The 23129-nt window shown below is 44.7% G+C and overlaps 1 protein-coding gene across 7 annotated transcripts in view; it reads right to left on the bottom strand.

Annotated features, from left to right (window-relative positions):
• Positions 1–23129, bottom strand: part of ZDHHC14 (zDHHC palmitoyltransferase 14) — a 264705-nt gene that overhangs the window by 60912 nt on the left and 180664 nt on the right. For 6 of the 7 annotated variants that reach the window (XM_081829203.1, XM_081829204.1, XM_006740094.3 and 3 more), the window contains exon 3: positions 8456–8614. The exons of the other annotated variant lie outside the window; for it this stretch is intronic. In XM_081829203.1, coding sequence (XP_081685329.1) covers positions 8456–8614 — 159 coding nt within the window. The remainder of the gene's footprint in view (positions 1–8455; positions 8615–23129) is intronic. 7 annotated transcript variants of the gene reach the window in all.

Genomic DNA, 23129 nt, shown 5'->3' with positions numbered 1-23129 from the left:
ATGGGAACAGTCCCTGACGTGCTCTTCATTTCGCAAGCCCCCTTAAGCCCTCGGGCCACTACAATAGACGAGCCGTGAAAACAAAAACCTCCAAGTTCATTTTCAGCTAAAAGATCTCATGACTGTGTGCATTCACTTTGAATCAGAGGTAGGCGCACAATTTTCAGAGGCATGCAGGAACTTTCCAGAACTGTTCATGAAGGGGAGAAGGTGAAAGCAGGACTGGTGGCTTGGATCCAAAAGCATTAAGGAGATTGTTTGATAGAGTTTGAAATTTAGTTACAGGACCTGTGGCTTCAATCAAAAAGGATAAAACTCTGGACACCGAGAAAAAACTGACAGGCAAACAGGAAGGGGCTAGATGTCCTAAGGAGCAGAAGAACCCAGCCCGTGTGTCACTGCAGAAAGCCCAGAGGCAGCCCCCACAGGAGACGTAGAGTAAATAGCTCCCCCAAATCTCAGGAGATTGGCCTTCTGGACTGCTTTCAAGCATCCCCGCAAGTCTCTGAGCCTCCGTCCTCCTGTCTGGTCTGCCTGCTGTGTCGACCCACTGGGTCTCCTGCCCTCCTGCAATGCAGTAACCCCTACTTATGCTGTCTGACTCAGCATAGGGACCCCCGCACTGTGAAGTCTGGGCTCCCAAAGACCCCTCCCCGTGGCACTTGCCATACTCCACTGTGTTGGTGATCTCCGCCTTCCACACCAGATGGTAAGACCCTTCTGAACAAGGACTGTGCATTCTGATGATCACTTTAGGGATTTGGAAAATTTAGAAATGACAATGAAGAAATCACTCACACACATATGTACACGTGTAGGGGGGGCCCCAAGTCACTTTCTGCACCTGGTCTGTGGGTCAGGAACACGCTTCGGACCTCATGATATCTAATAGTACAGGTCTCCTTGTATTATTCCTCCTTTCTCGTGGAGGAATAATATTCCATTGTATGTCTATACCACCATCTTTACCCATTCATCCGTATCCATTTCTTGGCTATTGTGATTAATGCTGCAATGAACATGGGACTGCAGATATCTCTTCAAAATGCAGTAGCTTTAAGCAACACAATTTTAGTGTCTTGAAATTTTAGTGGGTCAGGAGCTTGGCTCAGGGTCTCCCAAGGCTAAGATCAAGGTAAAGGTGGGGGGTGCAGGTGCCATTGGGCTTGGATCCTCTTCCTTCCAAGCCTAGTGCAGTTGACAGGATTCATTTCTTTCTCAGCTTTCCCACATGGCCCCCTCAATCTTCAAGCCAACCATGCAGGATGAATCCTTCTCCTACTTGGAATCTCTGTTGTTTGCTCTGAAGGGCTCTTGTGATTACACTGGGCCCACCTGGATCATTACTTGACGTCAGTTAATTAGTAACCTTATTGGCATCTGAAAAACCTCTTTGTCATGTGAGGTGACCTAACTATGGGAGTAATACCGTGGTATGGAGATCATGGGGCCCAAATTCTGCCTACCAGACCTTCCAATCTTGGTTTACCAAGTTTTAGAGTTAGAAATGGGTGCCAAATTTTATTAAATCTCTTTTTATTATTTATCATGATCATATACCTTTTGGCCTTTGACCTACTGATATAGTAAGAGACTTATTAACATTTTAAAAATTGCATTCCTGGGATATGCCTTTCTATGTCAGAATGACGAATTCTCTTATTATCTTATGCTGCTAGATTGAATTTGCTATGTTATGTTGACTTTTATATACATTTATTAATGAGAGTCTTTTGTTTCATGTTGTTTTTGTCAGATTTTAGTATTAGGTTTATGCTATCTTGGTGAAATGAACTAAAAAGCTGTCCAAGCTGCTCTAAGATCTGAAACACTATTCAGAGCACTGGAAGTAAGATTGTTTGGTTCTGGCATCTTTCTTGGATGATTCTTCAGTAAATTACTCAGTTTTTCATTATGAGTAGTCTATTAAGTTTCCACTCATTCTTTGACTCACTTCTCATAAAATCATGTTTCACTGAGATTTTCAAAGCAATCAGCATAGAGTTATATAATATGCAAACGAATGTAATTATTTTCTAATAACTAAAAAATTCACCTATCTTTGTCTTATTTGAATCTGTTATTTCTACGTTCTTGTTATTTTCTCTTTCAGTCTTACCAGATGTTTATCTTTACGTTGTTTATTTTCCAAAGAATTAGAGGTGGTATCATATTTATTCTTCTGTTTTCTAGGTCATTAATCATTTTCTTCCTGTTTTTCTTAAGTTTATTTTGCTATTCTATCTTCTTGAGATGGATGCTATGTTCATTTATTTGTTTCTAAATTCAGTTTTGTTTTTTGTACTAGATTTTAAAAAACTTTTTATTTTATTGGCCATTCACCATCTAAGTAAACTTCCTGTTTTGGGGAGAATCCCAAAATAGGTGGGAGGCAGGACCCCACCCTCCCACCCCCGTTATAGAAGCTGAAAGTGGGTAGTTAACCTCTCCCACCTTGCTAGCTTCTTGGGTGTGGAAGTGAAACAGGCCCAGGTGCTCCCACCTAGATGTCTGAACCCAGAGTCCTTGCAGATGGACAGAGTCACAGTTTTAAGCTGATAGCAGCAGCAGAATTAGAACTCAGTGGTGGTGCAACAAACATTTGCTTGCGGTGCTTGTGCCTATTGCAGTTGTGACCGTTTGCACTCAGTCACTCAGCCTTCCCTGGCTCTTCCTGGTTTCTGAGCCTGGTTCTCAGGCTTCTCCTTCATTTCTATGAGCTACCTGACAGCTTTCTAAATAATTCCTTTTCTGCTTAGGTCAACTATTTTGTGTGTTTAAAATTTAGAAAGCTAACAAGCATAGCTTTCTTTTGCATGTTTCTTACTGTCATTTTCAATCTATTCCACAACTGATTTTGAGGTTTGTGTCTGAAGTTTAAAAAGTTTTTTAAAAATATCACAATTGGTCAGGTTTGTGTATTTATCTCTTTGTGATTGATTTCTAGTTTTACTGTTGTGCCATCAGATATGGTCTGTGCAATATCTGTTTTTAGAAAGCTAGGAATTTTTTGTGGCCTAGTAGGATTGATTTTTGTAAATATTCCACACACAGTTTAAAAAAAAAGGTAAGTATATACTTTGTAGAAAAAAGTTCAGCATATATGTATTAATTATATATTAGTATTCTTTATTTCCTTACTTGTATTTTACTTACTTGAACCATCAAAATTAGAAGTATGCAATTGTTTCTCATTAGCATTGTTTATACCAAATTATCCTCGCCTTCTCTAATAATTTTTACTTTATGTATTTTGATGCAATGTTATTTGGTGCATATATGTTGATGACTCAATTGTTAATTGTACTCTTTACCAGTGTAAAATTACTCTCTTTGCCTTATGCAACATAATAAATATAATGATTTCTATCCTGAATTCTCCTTGAACTGTTCTTAGTAATGATCTTCGAGGACTTTTATTTTGATGTATCTAGCTACTAGCACAGGGTCTGACACATAGGTGATTATTACATGTGACTGAAAAGGAAAGCTATTTGAAACTGGGGGGAGGGTACAGTAAAGCCCTGTTTGTTTTGGTTCTTGGGAGGATACAAATGCAAGCTCTCCCCACTCCCCTCAAATGATACACTTTCTTATGGGAAATTAATAGCCCTCTCACCATACTTAATAGTTAAAAAGAAATTCCAGAATGCAACTCCACACCAGAAGGCACCTGCAATTCCAAATCTCAGATATTCTAAATCTCTTAATATTGAGCACAACCGTGAAGCAGTAACTCTAATGAGTGAGCTCTAATGTACACAGAGTGTACATTATCAGCAGTTGAGCTCAGAAAACCACATCATAGAGGAAGGAGCTGGATCAATGGGAGGAAGACACTGTGGGGTGGGGTGAGAAGGGGAGTGTGTAGTACTCCCAGGAGAGAAAGAGCACAGCAAAAAAGAGGCAGGGGAATGAGAAAGGGAGTTTATAAGGATTTTTAAAGATGGTGGTACAGCTCTTCCAAAAACAAGAGTCACTGAACACCAAGTCCCTGTGTAGGGCCTCTGGAAGTTCTTCGTGCCACCTACACCAGAACTAATAGACGAGGACAGAACAAAATGGGACCAGGGCACCCCCTGTGTGAGGAAAGAGGCTGGCAGTGATGAGCGTTCCTCAGGGGCCAACACAGTCTGAGGGCTTCACATGCCCTTTTCTTTGTCCTCACAGCACTTCTGGATATGGCACTGCATATGCAGAGGGTCCTCCTTGCCCACACAGAGCAGCAGGTCTGGGACCCAGGGGGCTCCTGTCTCCAAAGGCCACCTCTGGGCCTCAGGGTAAGCTGCATTCTGCCTGGTCAGAGCTAGACAAACTCACGGTAGAGCAGGCTTACAAATGCTCGCATGCGCCATCTCATTGTTGAGCAAACTCAACTTAGTCCACAGTGTGTGATTAAACTACTTTCAAGTAAGTCCCTTTTAATTACAGGTTTAGACTGTATTCAGAATACCCAATTCCAGTGAAAGCTGCTGGCTATTGTGACAGGAGACCAGAGACCACCAAAGGACAGACTTCCCTGAAATGTGGAGCAGACTTGGGGCTCTGGGATGTACACAGTGAGTTTGAGAGGACCTCCCAAGCACGCAATTACTTTCCAGCACCTTCAGTTAGTCTCACTTTAATAATGATCTGAGAGGTCCTGAGGATCAGAGAGAGCAGAAGGGGCTCCAAGGCCCCAGATGTTGGTCATTTAAAAATACTGTATAACTTCAAAGATTGCCTGGATTAACAAATAAGCCAAAATACTCGGTTCCATATGTGCAGAAACAATTGATGGCAATAGAGAAAAAGGACAAGAGAGAAGACAGAGAAACGTTCTGAGAGAGAGACAGAAACAGAGGTAAACAGAGACAAAACCAGAGGGGTGGGGAGGATATATTCACTTCTAGCACTGCAGGTCATCTAAAGCAAACCAGATTACAGGAAAACAAGGTGATTCCTACCACGCTGTGAAGATGAGCCTTGTTCTTTGCAGTTATTTGGGAGCGTTATGGCAGCATTTCCGTGGTTACCCATGATAACATTGATGGGAAGCATTCACTGAGGCCCCAGTGTGCATCAGGTCTATATGGGGTCCTTGTCGGACATTATCTCACTTAATCCTTAAAAGAAACCTATGAGGTAGTACTACGGTTATCCCATTTTACAGATGTGGTAACAGCTGGGGATAGTCAGATAACCTACCCAGGTATGAATACCATCTAATGACAGGACCTGGGTCCAGTCCTGGGTCTTGTGCATTACAACCATACTGCCAACCACTAGGCTCTGCTAACCCATTCTATATTTGCACCAGAGTCTGCTCTCCATGAAAGCTTTTCTCAGTCCTCAACTAAAAACACAGAGCCCCTACCAGTTTGCTCGTTTCAAACTTACTTAACAAAGAAAAATACTCTTCTGGACTACCTGGGAAACTGCATTTTTCCTCTCTCCTCTCCCAGTGTAAAGCAACATTTAGTTGTGTACGTAGGAAGAACCAACCCAAACCCATTCATCACAAGGGAAGGCAAGTCGTATGTGCTAACCCTGGCTTTCAGCACATCATTGTATGTTTCCCCTGGCTACAAAAAGTATAATTCCTTCAATAAAAACTTTCTATCTAAAAATAAAATCATGGCAAACTCTGCGATTACACTTCTGAGTTGGAGACGTTTGCTTTCCACTCTATTTTCCCTGAATGCGGAAGAAGGTCCAATTTGCTGGTCTGCTAATGGGTTGCGCCAAAGGCCCATTTGTAGCATAATGAACTGGAAAACCAAAGCTATGTAGGTTTGAATCACTGTGTGGTTGTTCCAGGAGTGCTGTGAGTAGTTTTATTTTAAATCAGCTGGATGCTACTTATCTCACCTGTCATTTGTACAGTGGGGCCCTAATAAAGGTTTGCCACACTCCAGCCCCAGGATCAGCAGATGCTGCTTAGAGGCAAATGTTGGCAATGTGCTCTTTGGCCAGTTTTCCTCCTCATGAGTCCACTCCCAAACTTTCCCCTTTCTTTGTCTCTCCCTTTGCTGTTCTGCATCTCCCAATTATAGGACACCACCATGCTTATTTGGGGAGTGCTGGACTGCCACTGTGACTTGGATTTATCAGAAAGGTTGCAGAAGGGTTCCTAGACACTATAGACTGGTGGCTCTTATTTTCTCAGCCGGTAGTTTCCAAAGGCATCGTAGTATCGTAAACAGTTATACTCGAGGAGAGGTACACAATTAACTGGGGTTGATATATAATTTTGGTTAGGGGATTTTACATCTAATTCATCAGGGTTCTTTAAGGGACATGTATGTGCACCTCCAGGTATTGGAGGGAATGAATAAGATGATTATATTAGCTTTTAGAAAGTGTTTTACAATAATCCGAAGAGAATTTTAAAACACAATGAGCTGGGAAAGATGTTTTATCATGATTAGGAGTCTAGCCTAGAGAAAATAAACAGAAGATTGAGACCAGTTGATATAAATGAACAGTCAGATATCTAGAAATGGGTAAACATTTTTATAAATAATAAAGAGAAGGAGGTGCCCAGTAAACTCTTTGGGTTTGTAGATATCAACTCCCTCCCTATAAATGCCTACTAGAGTAAGTCACTAGACCTCCAGGAGAAGGCATGCAAAGTAACAGAAGAGTTTTTGTGAAAAGTGTAAGTTACATCATATAATATTCCATCATTATTATCAAAATTACGACAAGCAAGGGTCTTGAGAATCCCTACAGGTTATTCCCTGAAGATATTTAAGCCACTGCAATGCTTTGACTTAAAGGCATCCTCAAGATGGCCACTGGGGCTGAAGTCACCAGGAAGCCTATCAGAAATCTAACAAAGGCTGTCATGTGATCTTCTAGAAATCCTGGTCTGCCCCCACATAGAGAACAAGGTGTGGTTTTGATCATCACACCCACAGAGGGCTACAGTAGATCAAGAAATTATCCAGAGAAAGCCAATCAAAAATCAAGGGAGCAGAAGTAATAACAAATAGCAACAACTATTACAGATACAACAATAATATTTGCTCTACACCAGGCACTATTCCAAGGCACTATTCCAGGCACTATTCCTGGTATTGATCCATTTAATCCCTCAACTGTCCCATAAAGTAGTTACTGTTATCAACCCCATTATACAGATGAGAAAACTGAGGCATAGAGAGTTTGATTAGCTTGTCTGAGTCACGATGCTAGTATTTGCACCCAGGCCTTCTGGTACCGGATTCCCGGCTCTTGACTCAGGCTAGTTGCAAAATGGTAAAAGACTGAACGAAATTCCATGCTTTTCTTGGGGGCAAGGTTAAAAGTAATTTATCTAAGTTAATAAAACCAAGACAAGCCCTGATGGGGAAAACAGGGACTTTCTACCAAATTGTAGGTTTTTAAAGTCAAGATGAAGTAACTTTCAGACAAATAAAAGGAAAACAGTTTTGCACAGCAGAAGCGCATTATAACATTTTATTTTCCTCAAGAATTGAGCCTACAAATTCTAATAGACTCAGAAAGAGTGTTGGCCATCGATGATGTGTTACTAAGGGAAACAAGGTTGGGTCTGAGCTAAAAGAGGATTCCCGGGCTTAATGCCCAGAATTATCCGTGGTCATTTCTATTAGAGACAGGCTATGGGACTGGAGAAATGTGGGTCTTTCCCAGTGGGCAGAGCCTTTGTGTAACCCACCCTTGCTGTGACTTGGGTCTTCTACCATCTCTTTGCCAACTTCATCTCTAAGAAGCTTCAGACCAGGAAAGAAGATGGTCTGTGGGTGTGACTAGCAGCTCTCAAGTCTGAAGTGACAGGAAGTGCTTGCCAAGTAATTCCAAGGGGCTGAGACCCATGTCAGCTGCAAAAATCCTGGCTGGGCCAATGGTGGCCTAACAGTAGAGTCACGCCTTACGGAGGACCTCTGTCCTGGAGAAAGCAAGTGGACCCAGAGGGAAGGTCTTGGTGGCCTTTGGGAAGAGCAACAATCCTAACTGTAGGCCCGGAAATCTTTCAGCCTCTGCCTCTTTTCCCCTCCGTGGGCTTCAGGGGGCCTCCAACTCCCCCACTAAGTGCCTGTCTGAGCAGTTGGGAGAACTGGACAAAGCACATCCGGCTACATTTGGGCAACGGGGGGACCTCGGGGTAACATGGTTTTATTTCTAGCGCCTGCTGATATGGCAGCTCCAGGCAACAAAGAATCCCCTCCGGTGTGTGCGCTCCAGGAGGAGAAGGCCTGGGAGCAGAGGTGCCGGAAGACGGAAAAAGCAAAAACAGATCTGGTAACACTAGGCTTGGTGAGTGGGATTCGTGGCAGGAGGCACTTGAAATATTAACTAGGATTGAATTGCTCAGTTCCGGAGGATGAGAGAGATACACGTGCTGACTGTTTAGCACAGTCCCCTCCGAGGCCATCAGCCCCCCATCAGCTACAGACATTCTACGGCCCACGTGAGAGGTGGAACAGAGGCAATTTCGGCGGCTACTCACCTACGCAGTTATCGCAAAGGCTACAGTGAGAGGCACGAGGGGGCCGGAAAATCTTGCAGGTGAAACAGTACTTAAGTTTCACAGTCTGGCCATTGATGATGACTTCTTTGGTTCTGGGAGGTGGGCGGTACCCCCCTGAACTGGTGCCGTTTGCGATATCTGTGGAGAAAAGAAGAAAAAGAGCACACGCCCTTAACACAGTCGCTTGTCCTCTGCAGGCTCTCGCACCTAGGAGAGAGGCCCCGAGTCTGCATTTCTAAGGGCAGTGGCCACACTTGGCCTTGGGACACGTACGCCTTTCTGGAAGGCACCTGACGCAGAGGGCCTGCTGTCCCACAGCCTTCCCGCTCCTTGCCAGGACTGGAGATGCCCGGACTATGTCGTGCAGGTGGGAGTGGCCACGTGACTGAGCTCTGGCCAATGGGGTTCGAGCACACATGGCCGGGCCCAGCCAATGGGTACCTCCCCGTGGAGTCCCGCCCACTGTCTCCCCTCCAGGCAGGGGCACCTTGGAACCACAAACTGGGGACCCTGGATGGCTGTGTGGAGTAGAGCTGCCTCTCTGACCCCTTCACCCTCCATACTGTTACGTGGACACCAAATTCCCACAGTGTTAAATTGCTGAAGGCCCGGGATTTATTTGTTACAGCAGCTAGTGTTGCCCTAATTAATACAGAGGGTGATACTGATACCAAGATCTATCTCCCACCTTGTACATTGGCTTCCTCAAAAAATCTGGTATTGGATGGAGGGAATATAAATTTTATATATATATATATATTCAAAAATACGTGCATAAATATACATTTAAATATATATTTAAAGGTATATTATATATACCCAAAAATATGTTTAAATGTATATTTTAAAAATAATTTCCATATTTTGTTTATTGTCTGACCAGCATCTTTCATTATCTTTTAGAACCGGTTTTTTAAATGTTGAAGAAAATACAAATATGTATATTTTTTAAAGTTTCATTTTATCTTACAATCTGGTTCTTGTCTCTGAGTTCACATTAGAATCACCCAGGGAGCTTTTAAAGTTCCCCTAATGCATGGGCCCAACCCCAGACCCATTAAATCAGAATTGCCCCCAGGGTGATTCTAATGTGCTGCAGGGTTGAGAACCCCTGCTCTACAGGAAGATAAAACATGGGAGTTTTATTCTCATCTAGACCTCTCCCAGCCCTGTGAGGCCTGCCAGAAAGAATTCGGGGCAGCTAGCTACGCAGCCAAGAGCAGGAGGCCACAGGGGATGAATAGCAAGAATATCTAAGGGCTTCAACAGAGACTCTGCAGCCAATAGACAGGCAGGGCCGACCCTAGGGGCTGGAGGAAATCTTGGGAAACTTCATGGTGTTCTTGAAACAGAGTCAGTAGCATTAAAGGTAGCTGTCCCTTTTAATTCATACACACTGAAAGTACACACAATCAGACAGCAACAGTTGCAACATTTGGTAAATTTGCCAAGGGGTAGCAGTGAGTCCAATCACCCACTGAGGCCCCCACAAACAGCCTGAGCAGGAGTTATGGGAAGAGCTTCCGAAACTACTGATCTTTCTGTCCTGCCCTCAGTCTGATTTCATCGGCGGGGTACCTTCTGCCATCAGCGTGGTAAAAACTCCCCGGGGATGGTGGTATCTGCAGAGCTGCACCCCCTGCCCGCCCCCCTGCACGGACAGAATCCACCATGCACGCATCATGATATCAGGGGCCCCTCACCCTTCACCCCAATCTTCTTTAAGAGGAGGACAGAGGCTTGAAAACCTGCCGCAGCCCTTTGGCCTAAGTGTTGGTATTTGTGAAAATACCAACCCCAGTGGTAGGGCAAGCATTTTGAGCGGTTACCAGCCATTTTCTATTCATGGAAAATGAAAGTTCTCCAAGCGGGTTATGGAAGGACAAAACAGAGAGTTCGGGAACACCTGAGGGAGAGAAGGTGGTGGGAGGGCAGGGAAACGGGAAGACTAAGGAGCAGCCCTCTGCTTTACCCCTTGGCTGAGGACAACCCTTCTACTTAGGATAATTAAACAGCTGTGGAGCCATCCCAAGAAGCCTGGGTGGCCTTGCCAAGCAGGATACCCTCTCTTGGCATGTGTCCCACCGGCCTGGCCCCCCAGTGGCTGCCCTATCAGACATCTCAACGGCTTCTGTAATAAGGAGAAAGCAAAGAGATGACATGGCTGTGTACTTCCCTAAGCATCCGGGTAAAAATAACCTGCTTTGAATACATCAAAGATAAGGTCAGCTCTCCAGAGACCGTGCCAACTGGGTGCCCCTGAGGCCTCAATTAATCATGACTTGGTGCCTCACTGGCCTTATGTCAGCCTGAAATCTACTGTATCAGTTCAGCTCTTGCAAACGTGGGCAGAAACCTAGAAAGCCAAATACAGGTTTAAAAGTAATAATCCAATCAATAAAATTTGTGTTAATTTAGTCAGAAAAGTTTAAAAACTGAATTGTCAAGGACAGTGTTTTAAAAAGCGGGGATGACGCACTCATCCACACTAGAACTACTAAAAAAGCCTGGTCTGAGTAGCAGTGACTTGGAAAAGGATCTGCTTGAACTTCTTAAGACAAAATAGTGATCCTGTAGTTCCAAAGCACATTTTGGAAAGATTAAAACTTTGATACAACGTGAACTGAAGGCTAGAATTCAACAGACATGGTCAACTGAAGCTTAAGACTTAAGCTAAACCCGGGGCGCCTGGGTGGCTCAGTCAGTTGAGCGACTGCCTTCGGCTCAGGTCGTGATCCTAGGGTCCTGGGATGGAGCCCCATGTTGGGCTCTGTGCTCAGCAGGGAGCCTGCTTCTCCTTCTCCCTCTGCCTGCCTGTCTGCCTACATGTGATCTCTCTCTCTCTAATAAATAAATAAAATCTTAAAAAAAAAAAAGACTTAAGCTAAACCCCAAAACTCTTTGACTAAATATCTGGAGAGCTGTGCCATCATTAACTGACTGAAGGTCCACAGAACTAGAAAAAAAAAAAAAGTCGACTGACATTTAGGACATACGGTTGACCCTTAAACAATGTTGGGGTTGGGGGGCCGACAGTTGCACAGTTGAAAATCCACAGTTGAAAATCCAAGTATAACTTTCGACTCCCCCAAAACTGAATTACTGATAGCCTATTGTTGACCAGAAACCTTACCAATAACATAAAGTTGATGAAGGTGTATTTTGTATATTTTACACATTATGTACTGGGTTCTTATAATCAAGGAAGCTAGAAAAAAGAAAATGTTATTAAGAAAATGATGAAGAGAAAGTTCATTTACAATACTCTTCTGTATTTATCGGGGAAAAAAACCCCAACACACGTGTAAGTGGGCCCATGCAGTACAAACCCACGTTGTTTGCGGATCCACTGTATTGACTCTAAGCAAAATACCATGCCGGGGGCCGTGGAGGACCCACACATGAACAAACACAGACGTGGAGCAGAGGGGCCAGCAAGGGGTGCTGCTGGGCTGTCTGACGAGCAGAGGCTCCTGGCCGCTCTGGCCACGCCAGTCCCTCAGAGCCAGCTTGCCTGATGCCAGTCTCACAACCACGCCAGGGCCTCCCATGGGGCACACACGGTCTTCCACGCACCTGACTTGCTCTTGCCATTCAGTCTTGCAGAGCCCGTGCCAACAGCATCGTGGCCTCCTTGCGCCCCTTGAATAGGCGATGCTGTTCCCTATTTCCAGGCACGATACCTTCTCCCCTTGGGCCTCCCTTCCTGCTGTCTGCGTAGATACCCGTCATCCTTAAAGGACCGGCTTGAACTTCTCTTGGTAAGCCGAGCTGTTTCCTCCTTTGGACTTCTACTGTGCAGTTCATGTATGTATATGTGATACTCAATCACTAGGTCATGTTGTGCTAGCAGGGGCCAGTCCCGTGCTGGGAGCAGGGGCAGACTCGCTCTCTGCTGGCCGTTCTCACAGGTCGGAGGGAAGACCTGGGACCTTGCTAGGGCAACCAGTACAAGGATCTGCTTTCGGGTCTCCCCCCCAGTTGCTGCTGGAGGGCAGGGACCAGGCCTTGCCCACTTGCATGTTCCCACTGTCCGGCAGAGCGTCTAGCACACAGTAGGTCCTCAAGGCGCATGCTATATGGAAGGCCAATAGTTTTGGCAGGTGGGCATCAAAGATATCCGGATGCCCAGGACTGGTGTCCTCCACACACACACCCCAGTCTGAGCGCCCCTGCCCTTTGTCCTCTGAGCCAGTGACTCTTCCCACCCTGGGAAGTCCTCTCTCAAGATCTTCCCCTTCTCAAGAGGAGCTCTTGCTCCTCCCAAACGTGTCCCTAGCCACTGCTGGTCCTGAGGCCCATCCCCCGCAGCTCGTCTGCGCCACCAGAGAGGGCCGGGCAACTCAGGCGGCCCAACGCCTCAGGGCCCCCCAAAGGTGCCGGTTTTTTTCACATAATAAATTCAACAGCCGCCCCAGCCAACAGCGTTCAGGCATGCCTGCGTCCAGGGTAGATGTGAATAATAGGGCCTTGAAACGCAGGCCTTCCAATACCCACCTGAGCGCAAAGGAAGTTTCTCCTCAGCATTCAGACTGACGCCAGTGGCTGGTCATAAAATCTGTTCCTCGTCCCTGCAGATGACGAACCCCCGTGGCCTACCCCGTGTCACAGGGCAGAGAAGGTGGTGTTCCTGTTCGAATCCTCAATTACCCTGTGTTTTTGGTTTGGGTTTTTGTTGTTGGCAATAATTGTGCCTCTGCTTCTTGGGGCTGCTCTTTTGCGGTTTAAGTACAGCCGTTGAAAAAAGAGTAATTGAAGTCTGCAATAGCTAATGGATAAAGAACACTAGAATTTGGGGGGAGAGACCTCTAACAGTACTTCAAGGTTATATGAGTCAGTATTTCTTAAGGACATTTTTATATGCGTTTTGAAAGAGAACTTAAAAGCTTGAAATGGTCTTTTTCTTCATAAAGGGCCACCCCCCCGACCCCGGCCCCTTGCAAATTGTCAGTAGCTGTGGGTGTGGAGGCAGAAACAGTGACAGAATCCCCACCTGGCAGGAACCTCACAATCAGCAAAGAAAGAGGGGGTCTGGGGAGATGGGGAGGGGGGTGCCGTGTGCGCAGTGTGAGTCCAGGGACACAAAGTTTTTCACTGAGAGAGGAGACCCAGGCTTAGCAGAGGTCTTAAGTAAGTTGTTTGTTAATACATACCTATTTCAAAGCCACTCTCTGAATAAGTCTTGTTCTCTTCTTGAAGGAATAATAAATAGGGCACTCACATCCCGAGAGACCCACTTGTCTACCATCTCATTTACTCCTGCTCCAAATTCAGGGAGAAAATTGTTGAACTTTTTAAAACCGTAGAACTTCTCCATATAAAGTAACTGAACTCTGCTTTTTTAAAATGCAAAGGGAACGGGGTGCCTGGGTGGCTCAGTTGGTTAAGCGTCTGACTCTTGATTTCGGCTCAGGTCATGGTCTCAGGGTCGTGAGATGAAGCCTCACCTGAGGCTCTGTGCTCAGCGGGCTGTCTGCTTGAGATTCTCTCCCTCTCCCTCTGCCCCTCCCCCAGTTCGCCTGCTCTCTTTCTAAAATAAATAAATAAAATCTTAAAAAAAAGTAAAATGCAAAGGGAAAAAATCCAAACTTAACAAAAGATGTACATTAAGATTCTTTTCCTTTACCCAAAGGATTTGGGACACTGGGATTCCCTGATGCATTGAAGTTTTATAGACGATTCACCACTGACAGTGTCCTCCAAAGAGGGAGGAACCTCTACTAATAAATGTTGAACTGGAATGAAGGTAAAGCTTCTCTGCACTAGGATAGAAGTCGCAGGGGAAGTGCAATTTGCTTTATACGCAGGTCTTCATGATTATGTCCTTGTGTGCGCTGGAGGACAGCTGTTGGATCTAGTGCATCTGAAATTTCATAAGGCTCATTTCCTTGGTGCTCTGCAGCATCTGGGACACAGACTACCCAATCTCGGAATGGTTATCTATTATGAAGGAAAATGGCTAAGAGCCAATTAACACACACTCTTGGCTAACAGTCTGTAAGCTTCCAAGCCCAAAGGAAAATATTAAAATGATTAGATCTTAGACATCTCAACTATTAAAGCGTTAGGGGGGAAAGTAGAGCAAGTCCTCATCTGTCCACAGACATTGGTTAGGTTTCCCCTCGAGGGTAAAATGTGAATATTTTCTCACCAATATACTGGATGGCAGTAGCTTTGCCTCTATAAATCCTTCCATACAAATGTGCATTTGAGGGCTTGGGAAGGGGTGACGGTCCCCAGCCCTCTCCCTCCAGCTGAAATCTCTGCTCTGTCAGTTTGTCTTAAATGTTTATCTTCAAGGGCTAAAAGTGAGGCCCGAGGTGAGGCTCATGCAGGCAGAGTTTCAAACCTGAGCCACATGGGCAGGTGGGCAGGCAGGCGGGCAGACAGGCGAGTCCCCTCTGCTCTGTGGGGCACATCTCAAGGAGGAGCAGAGAGGGCCTGCAAAGCCGGGAGCAAGAGAACAAGGAAAGCAGGAGCAGGGAACCCGTGGGCAAGCGTGGGCCCCATGTGGGACAGAAGGGGTCCAACCAGGAAGGAAGACATAAGGTATTCAGGGCCCAGCTAGTCTTTCCCAGCTCCTTCACTCACACCATCAACATCTGTGAGTGTTGGAGGAACCCTGGTAGGCAACACAGAGCTGGTTCCTGCCTTCGAGGAGTTTACGGACCAGTGGAGGAGACAGATATTAATTAAGTAATCACACCACTAAATGCATCATTTTGCATTATGTCCGTTTGAGTCAGAAAAGCAGGGACGTCTGCCTGGTGTGGGGGCTCACCCCAGAAGAAACAGCATTTGAGCCAGGATCTGAAGGATGACGAGGGGGACTTCCTTAGGCAATGCCTGTGCATGGGTGTGCAAGCGTGCAGGCACACTGGGGTTAGGAACCAGGTATTTCAGGCAGAGGGAATAGTAACTTGCGTACCGGCCCCAGGACAGGAGGCAGATGGTCTATTCAAGAATCGAAGGGAGGTTAGTGTGACCAGGACACAGTGCCTGGGACAGTCAGAGAGGAAGAAGGCAGGTTCTAGATCACACAGAGCCTGGTGGTCACGTTTGGGATGTTGGCCTTCATCCTAAGTGCAAAAGGAAGCTTAAGTGTTAATTTTTTGCATCAACTTGGCTAAGCTATGTGCCCGGTTGTTTGGTCAAACACCAGTAAAGATGTTGCTGAGGTGTTTTTAGATGAGATTAACACTTAAATCAGACTTTGAGTAAAGCAAGTAACACCCATAATGTGGGTGGGCCTCGTCCAATCACTTGAAGGCCTCAAGAACAAAGATGGAGGTTCTCCAAAGTATAAGAAATTCTCTTCAAGACTGCAATGTAAAAATTCTGCCTGTGAAATTTGGACTCAAGACTTCGACACTGACTCTTGCCCGATTTTCCAGCCTGCTGGCCTGCCCCACAAATCTAACTTGCCAGCCCCCATGATCCCTTAAAAATAAATTTACATACTCCTGTTGGTTCTCCTTCTCTGGAGAACCCTAACACAGAAGCCAAGAAGGGTTAAAATGTATGTGTAATATAAATGTAGGTAAAATGTAAAATATCACATTGACTGCAGTCTCAGAGATGGGCTGGGGACAGAGGGAAGAGAGACAGCCAGGTAGGAGGGATTTGGAATACAAGCCAGAGATGATGTTAGCTCGTGGGGGCTGTGGTGATGGAGAGAAGTAGACACATTCCAGGAACGTGAAAATGGTAACATCAGTTATTAGCGGATGTGGTAAATGAGAGACAGGTGGGTGTCCAGGATGAGTCTCAGGCTCTGGCTGGCGCAAGGGGACAGACAGGGAGGCAGCATCCCGAGGCAGACAGTGCTGCGTTGTTTTCGTGAAGGTGCAGCGGGGGAATGTGTTAGCAGGTGAGCACTGAGTGGGGGACATATGCAGGCGGGTGCGCACACAGAGCGGGACCTGAGAGGAAGGGCCGAGGCTGGAGATAAATGTCCCTTGGCAATGACAACATCAGAAGCCATCAGAAGGCATGGGGCCGAGGGCTGAGCCCCAAGGCACTCCTACATTTCCAAGCAAGGAGCCCTGGAGCAGCAGAAGGAGAGCACAGTGTTGCTGAGTCACTTAGGCTGCTTCAAACACGTTTGGAAAACCCTAACACTGGATTCCCTCTGGGAGATGGACTGGGACATCAGCACCACAAAGGTGCTCGGAATAAAAAAGTGCAAAGAAAACCCGGGGTTTCCCCCAAAGAACTTGGTTCTCCTTCCTTTCAAGGATATTCCCATCCTGTGGGACAAGGAGCATGATGTGACTAGCCGGGACTAGCATGATGGCTAGCCGGGAAAACGCTGGTGTAGGAGGGGGAGGCTCTCGGGGCAATCACAAAGGGACATGGCTGGGACGGTGGCAGAGAGGATGCAGGGGTGGGTTAGGAGGGAACTGCACTCCCTCGGGGCTGGACAGAGAGCTGGGGACAAAGCTCAGCTAGAGTGTGCAGTGGGCGAAGGGGTCAACCCACTCTGCCCCCGTGCTCGGCCTGTAGGCGCAGAGACAGAAGAGCATGGGGCTGAGCACTGTGAGTCCGGGGCCCGCCATCAAACGGGTAGAATCGTGGAAGGATGCAGAGAGCTGGAGAGGGATCCTTCATGCAGGAGTGAAGAGGGCAGTGGTGGGAGAGCTACTACAGACTCCTGGCAATGGGGATCTAGAAGAGGACCTGGAGCAGATCCCCTATAAGGAGACTCGGCTGCCTGCCCTTGCTGGAGGCGTGGGGGCTGCCTAGGGGGTCCTTTTTCCCACGGAGTCTCAAACCCTCCCTGACCGTCCTGCCTTCATGAACAAAGCAGGGCACGCAAGGTCTGCTGCGGGCACCGGGCCTGCCTGTGATCTGCTCAGGTGGAGGAATGGAAAGGGACGGGCACTGAGGCTTTCTGGCTCTGAGGGGGAGTGATGCATAGGCACCCTTCCCTTCGCAGATGTGCCCCACGCCCCTCACAGTCCCGTAAGAGGGTGGAAGTTGGGGGAACAATGAAAGGGCAGCAGGCAGTGGTAGCCTAAGAAAGAGGGGAAGGGTGCGTGCAGACAGCAAACCCATGTTGCACAAAGCAGCCCAGGCTGGGTCTCATCTCTCCTGAACACGCAGCTGGGTTTGGTCCTAGGAGGTCACTGCGCTTAGAAACCACAAAGGCTTTGAGCTGACTCCGGACTTGGTCATCAAAAGGCTCGTAGGATGGATCTCCCTTAGGAGAGAACTTGGCCAAGGAAAAAGCATTTGTCAGATGAGAACTGTAACAGATACTCTTTAGCCCCATAAGAACTCAAGCACCTAAGGCTTTAACCAGGAACTGAGAAAAAAAACACTGAGATATTTGTAGAGAATTGGGCAAAGCCACCTTTCTCTGTATGCTTCATAGAAAGTAGAAAAGGGAAGTCTCAGAGGATGAGCTTCCATGCGCTACTCGGTGCTAGCTTCATGCATTCATTCATTATTCTTGTCAAATATTTATTAGGCCCTGACTGTGTGCTAAACAGTCTTCCAGGTGCCCTGGATACAGTGGTAAGTTAAGTCCTCTGTCCTTTTGTGGCTTATACTCTAGGGAGGGCAGATAAACCCAGAGTACAGATTTTTAAATGTACAAACAAATCACATTTAGTAATATACCTTACACTTGGCTGATGATCAAGGTCACCTAGGGCAGTGATTCTCAACCAGGGGTGATCTTGTGCCCTAGGGAAAATCTGGCTACAGTCAAAAATGTCCGAAGACGTTTTTGGTTGTCACAAGCAGGAGGGAATGCTATTGGCATCTAGTAAGTTAGGCCCAGGGATGCTGCTAAACATCCTACAATACACAGGACAGGCCCAACCCCCCCCCCCGCAAAGAACCACCCAGCCCAAGATGTCAGGGGTGCCAAGGACGCAGAACCCTGGCCTGGGGCTTTTCTACTCGAAGTGTATTCCATGGACCAGCAATAGCAGCATCACCAGGAAGCTTGTTAGAAATGAATAATGCCAGGTGGTTCGGATGCACGTGACAGTTTGAGAAGCACTGCCCAGATGCAAACACTCCTTAGCAAGCAGGACAAAAGACGAGGGGAGTCCCTACGTGCATTCTTTCAGGTACTCTGACATGACAAGCACCACCTGTGAAGGTTTGCTCACTTGGGAGCCTTTTAAAATGCAAAGATTCCTTACTCCTGAAGATTCTGAGGTCCACAGGGTAGGGCCAGAAGAATCAGTATGTTTAGAAAAGCTCCCTGTGGACATCAGATGAAGAGGCTTGGGATGCATGGCAAACATGATGCATATAACAGCTCAACTCTCAGCCTTAGTCTCTATCATTAGCTGGAGAATCTCAGCAGTTGGCCTAGGGACATTAGAGAGAGAGAGAGAGAGATGTGTGCCATTTATTTTATTTTATTATTATTTTTTTTGATGTGTGCCATTTATAAAGATGCTAACGTTACCCAGAGAGCTGATTTTATCTAGTTAATTATGGAAAATGGAAAGTCGGCCTAATGAAACTGCCAGGCCAGGATTTCAAACGGTGCGTTTTTGTTGCATTTATAATAGTGTAACTTTTTGTTCAAAGACAATCTTAAAAGAACCTGAATATCCAAAATGGGCAAGAATGAAGTGGCTCTGGTTTACATGGATGGGCCCTGCTTGTTTCATGCCCTGGTTCCAGGGGATGCAGTTTGAAAAAGACAACGACTAGTTGAGGTAAGTAGGTCCCTGTTAAATTAAATGTCATTAAAGGAGAGATCTTGTCCACATTTGTATGTGCTCACAGAGTTAAGGAGATAGCTATGAGCGTGAATTTTAACTGTGACCACTGAGTGGTAAACATCATTCTTTGCTCTGTCGCAAAAATAATCCCATGAGTATAAGCCCAAATATTCCTAAAAATAGTTCTGAAAGCGTATGTTCCAGAAAATGGGAACACAGGATGGCATTGGTGAGAGAAGTGTGATTTTTTTTTTAATCTGGTAGAGAAAACAGGCCTCAGTTTCTCCACATTTAACCTATGATCCTTTGAGCACCCATAGTTCAGGGGCATTGTAATTCATTGAAACACCTGAACTGCCAGATGCTATGATGTTCATAGCTTTCAAAACTTCTCTTTTGGGGGCCTGCCCAGATCCTCTAGGGCAATATATATATATATCGCTTTATAATAATTTCTCCATTAAAGTACACAGTGCATTTATAAATAGCACTCACCAGTTCTGCAGTGGCATCCCTCTCCCTCTGTTACTCCCCCGCTTGTCCTTCATTGCTTTACATTAATTTCTCTTTTGCCTCTATAATTACTATATATATATATATTGCTAACTAATGCAATTAAAAACAGAAGAAAAAGAAAGTGCTTAGTAGCTATGACCTTTATAGCTTAACTGAGTTAATCCAAAACATGCTTCTAGCAAAATGAAAATTAATGACTATCTTATTTTTTGCCATACTTTTTTTTTCCACATGGATGCCAAAGCCTTGCCCTTAAATGTAAAAGGAATAAAGGTCACTTCATCCTTGCAAAGTTTTAATTTCCCTCAAATTTTTTGTCAAACTTCTCTGAGCGCACACACACACCAAACTGCTGTGTGCGTATACGAAAATCAATTCTCTCACCGAAGGCCAAAGCTGGAGTTATTCGTGCGTGTTTCTGCTTCATGGGGCACAATCTCTGCATCATCAGAAGCTACTAAATACTGTACAATGATAGAGCTCAGTCTGGGTTGTCAGTGTTTGGAATATTATACAACAAGGAGGTGAAAACAAGGTAAAAACTGGGCACTGGGGCGCCTGGGTGGCTCAGTCGGTTAAGCGTCTGCCTTCGGCTCAGGTCATGATCCCAGGGTCCTGGGATTCGAGCCCCGCATCGGGCTCCCTGCTTGGCTGAAAGCCTGCCTCTCCCTCTCCCTCTCCCTCTGTTGCTCCCCCTGCTTGTGCTCTCTCTCTCTATCAAATAAATAAATAAAATCTTAAAAAAAAAAAAAAAAACCTGGGCACTGGATACCATGTGGGAGCAAAGCTGTACTTCTCATTATCACGAAGAAAATCTGAAATGCTTTTATTGAGGTTTGAGTGGCATCAATATGAGGGCATTAGCAAAGACCAGCTTCTATCTCATTCTGTACAGTAATGTTATCAGATTTTATCTTTAGCACAGAGAAAAAAGGAATTAAGGATGCCACTGCAGAACCGGTGGGTGCTATTTATAAATGCACTGTGTACTTTAATGGACAAAATGCCCATCTATGGTGGTTCTATACTGTTTTCTCTTTTGCCTCTAATCAATACTGATTGGTAAAATTAATAAGAATCTTCAATAAGATCACTAGTATAAATCTATATCTGGGTATCTATATATCTATTTAAACATCAAAAGCCTATATATATTATATATATATAATATTAGCAATAACCAGTTGGAAACTATAAAGGGATAAAATCCCATTTACTTCAGAAAAAGTAATCACAAGACTCTAGGAATAAACCTAACCAAAAAAATAGTTGGTGGGTTTCAAATGCTGAACCCTATAAAAAAGAACTGAAACTTTAAGGAGATTTTGAAAAACATGGAGGAGGGGTGCCTGGGTGGCTTAGTCGGTTAAGTGTCTGCCTTCAGCTCAGGTCATGATCCCTGGCGTCCTGGGATCGAGCCCTGCATGGGGCTCTCTGCTCAGCGGGAAGCCTGTTTCTCCCTCTGCCCTCTGCCTGCAGCTCTCCCTGCTTGTGCTGTCTCTCTCTGTCAAATAAATTTAAAAAATCTTAAAAAAAAAAAAGAAAGAAAAACATGGAGGAGCATTCCACATCCTGGAGTGCACGATTCTGTATTTTAAACCTGTCAATTCTTACCAGATTACTTTATGCATCTATTACAATGCCAATCAAAATTCCAATATGATTTGGGGAAATTTTAACAAACTGGAAAAAAGGATTCTAAGCTTCATCTGGGAGAATTAAACAGGTGAGAATATTTGCAAAGTAAAAAAAAAAAATGAGGGGAAATAACTGTCCCAGGAAAAAAGTGAAACATTGAAACAGAATAGAACATTCCCAAAAAAATGCAAATTCTGTAAGATTCAGTATTTGATAAATGCAGCTTTTCAAATCAGTGGGGAAAGCATGGCTTATTCAATAAATGGAAATGGGATAAATAGCTAATCATTTAGAAGGAAAAAACCCAAAAGTTAGAGCCATATCTCATACCTTATATCAAAATATGTAAACATAAAACATACAAGAACTAGAACTTAAGAGTATGGGGGCAGGGAAGAGCTTTCTTTTCTTTTCTTTTCTTTTTTTTAAGATTTTATTTATTTATCTGACAGAGACATAGCAAAAGAGGGAACACAAGCAGGGGGAGCGGGAGAGGGAGAAGCAGACTCCCCGCTGAGCAGGGAGCCCGATGTGGGATTCGATCCCAGGACCCTGGGATCATGACCTGAGCTGAAGGCAGACGTTTAATGACTGAGCCACCTAGGCGCCCCTGGGGAAGTGCTTTCTAAACATACATGATAAGGCAGCATACATAAAGAAAACATAGATAACTCTGACTATACAAAAATTTGAAAAACTATATGTCAAAAACTCCATAAAATGCAAATGGTAAAGTAGAAACATTGTTACACACATTAACAAAGAGTAGTATCTTTAAAGAGCTCTTATAAATGATTAAGAAAAAGACAAGTATTCCAATTAAAATGGGGAAAAGAGGTGAACAGGTAATTCACACACAAAGGGAGAACTATGTCAGTAAATCTATTGAAGAAGTTTGCCATTTGGCTGCCCCCAATTTCAAACAAAGTCCCCGATTAATTTTAAATGATGATATTTAGTATTGGTGAGAGCAGGGAGAACAGGCATGCTTATGTGCTTTTGGTGAGAATATAAATTAATGTAACCTTTTGAGGAACAAGTTGGCCATATATCTCAAAACATTAACAACCTATATATACCTTTGGCAAAGCAAGAGCATCGTTAGATGTCTGACCTCAGGAAATTTCCATGAATGTTGACTGTGACACTGTGTTTTAGTATTAAAAACTGAAATGTCAATAAAAGGGAATTGGTTAAATGAATTGTGATACATGATCATACAATGGACGGCCATACACATCTTAAAGATGGAGGGAATGGTTCATAGTACAGAGCAGGGAAAAAAGTCTGTTTTCAAAATAATAATGCATGACATAAGCCCATATTTGTGTAAAAATATATGCAGAGAAAGACACTGAAAAGATACATCAAAATATTAACCATGGATATCTCTGACTGGTTGGATTAATTAAATTAATTCATTAGCTAAAAAAATAAAGAATTCAATTGGTTCTTTATGCCTCTCAGGGGTTCTACAATCAATATGTATTACTTTGTAACAAACAAAAAATGTTACTTTTAAAACAGCCGGTAAGAGGCATAAAACATTTGCAAAAGGGCTTGAGATAGTCTGGGTTCCCTCTAATTCATAAATTCAGACGTCAATGGAAATATCTCGGCTGCTTCAGAAAAATACTTTAAATGCATAGATTCAGCAATTGTTTTATTTTTACTTAGTGACTGTTTTTCAGCATTTACTGTATACAAGGAACTGTTCTAGGCACTGAGGATAAAGCAATGAACAAAACATAAAAAACCTCTGCTCTCGGAAACAAACTGAGTGTTGTTGGAGTGGGGGGTGGGGTGGG

Source organism: Leptonychotes weddellii, chromosome 8 (assembly GCF_054177405.1).
Source record: "Leptonychotes weddellii isolate Sample4059 chromosome 8, ASM5417740v2, whole genome shotgun sequence".
NCBI classification, from domain to species: domain Eukaryota; kingdom Metazoa; phylum Chordata; class Mammalia; order Carnivora; family Phocidae; genus Leptonychotes; species Leptonychotes weddellii.
Note: the sequence above shows the minus strand (reverse complement) of the source record. Positions and strands in the feature narration are given on the sequence as shown.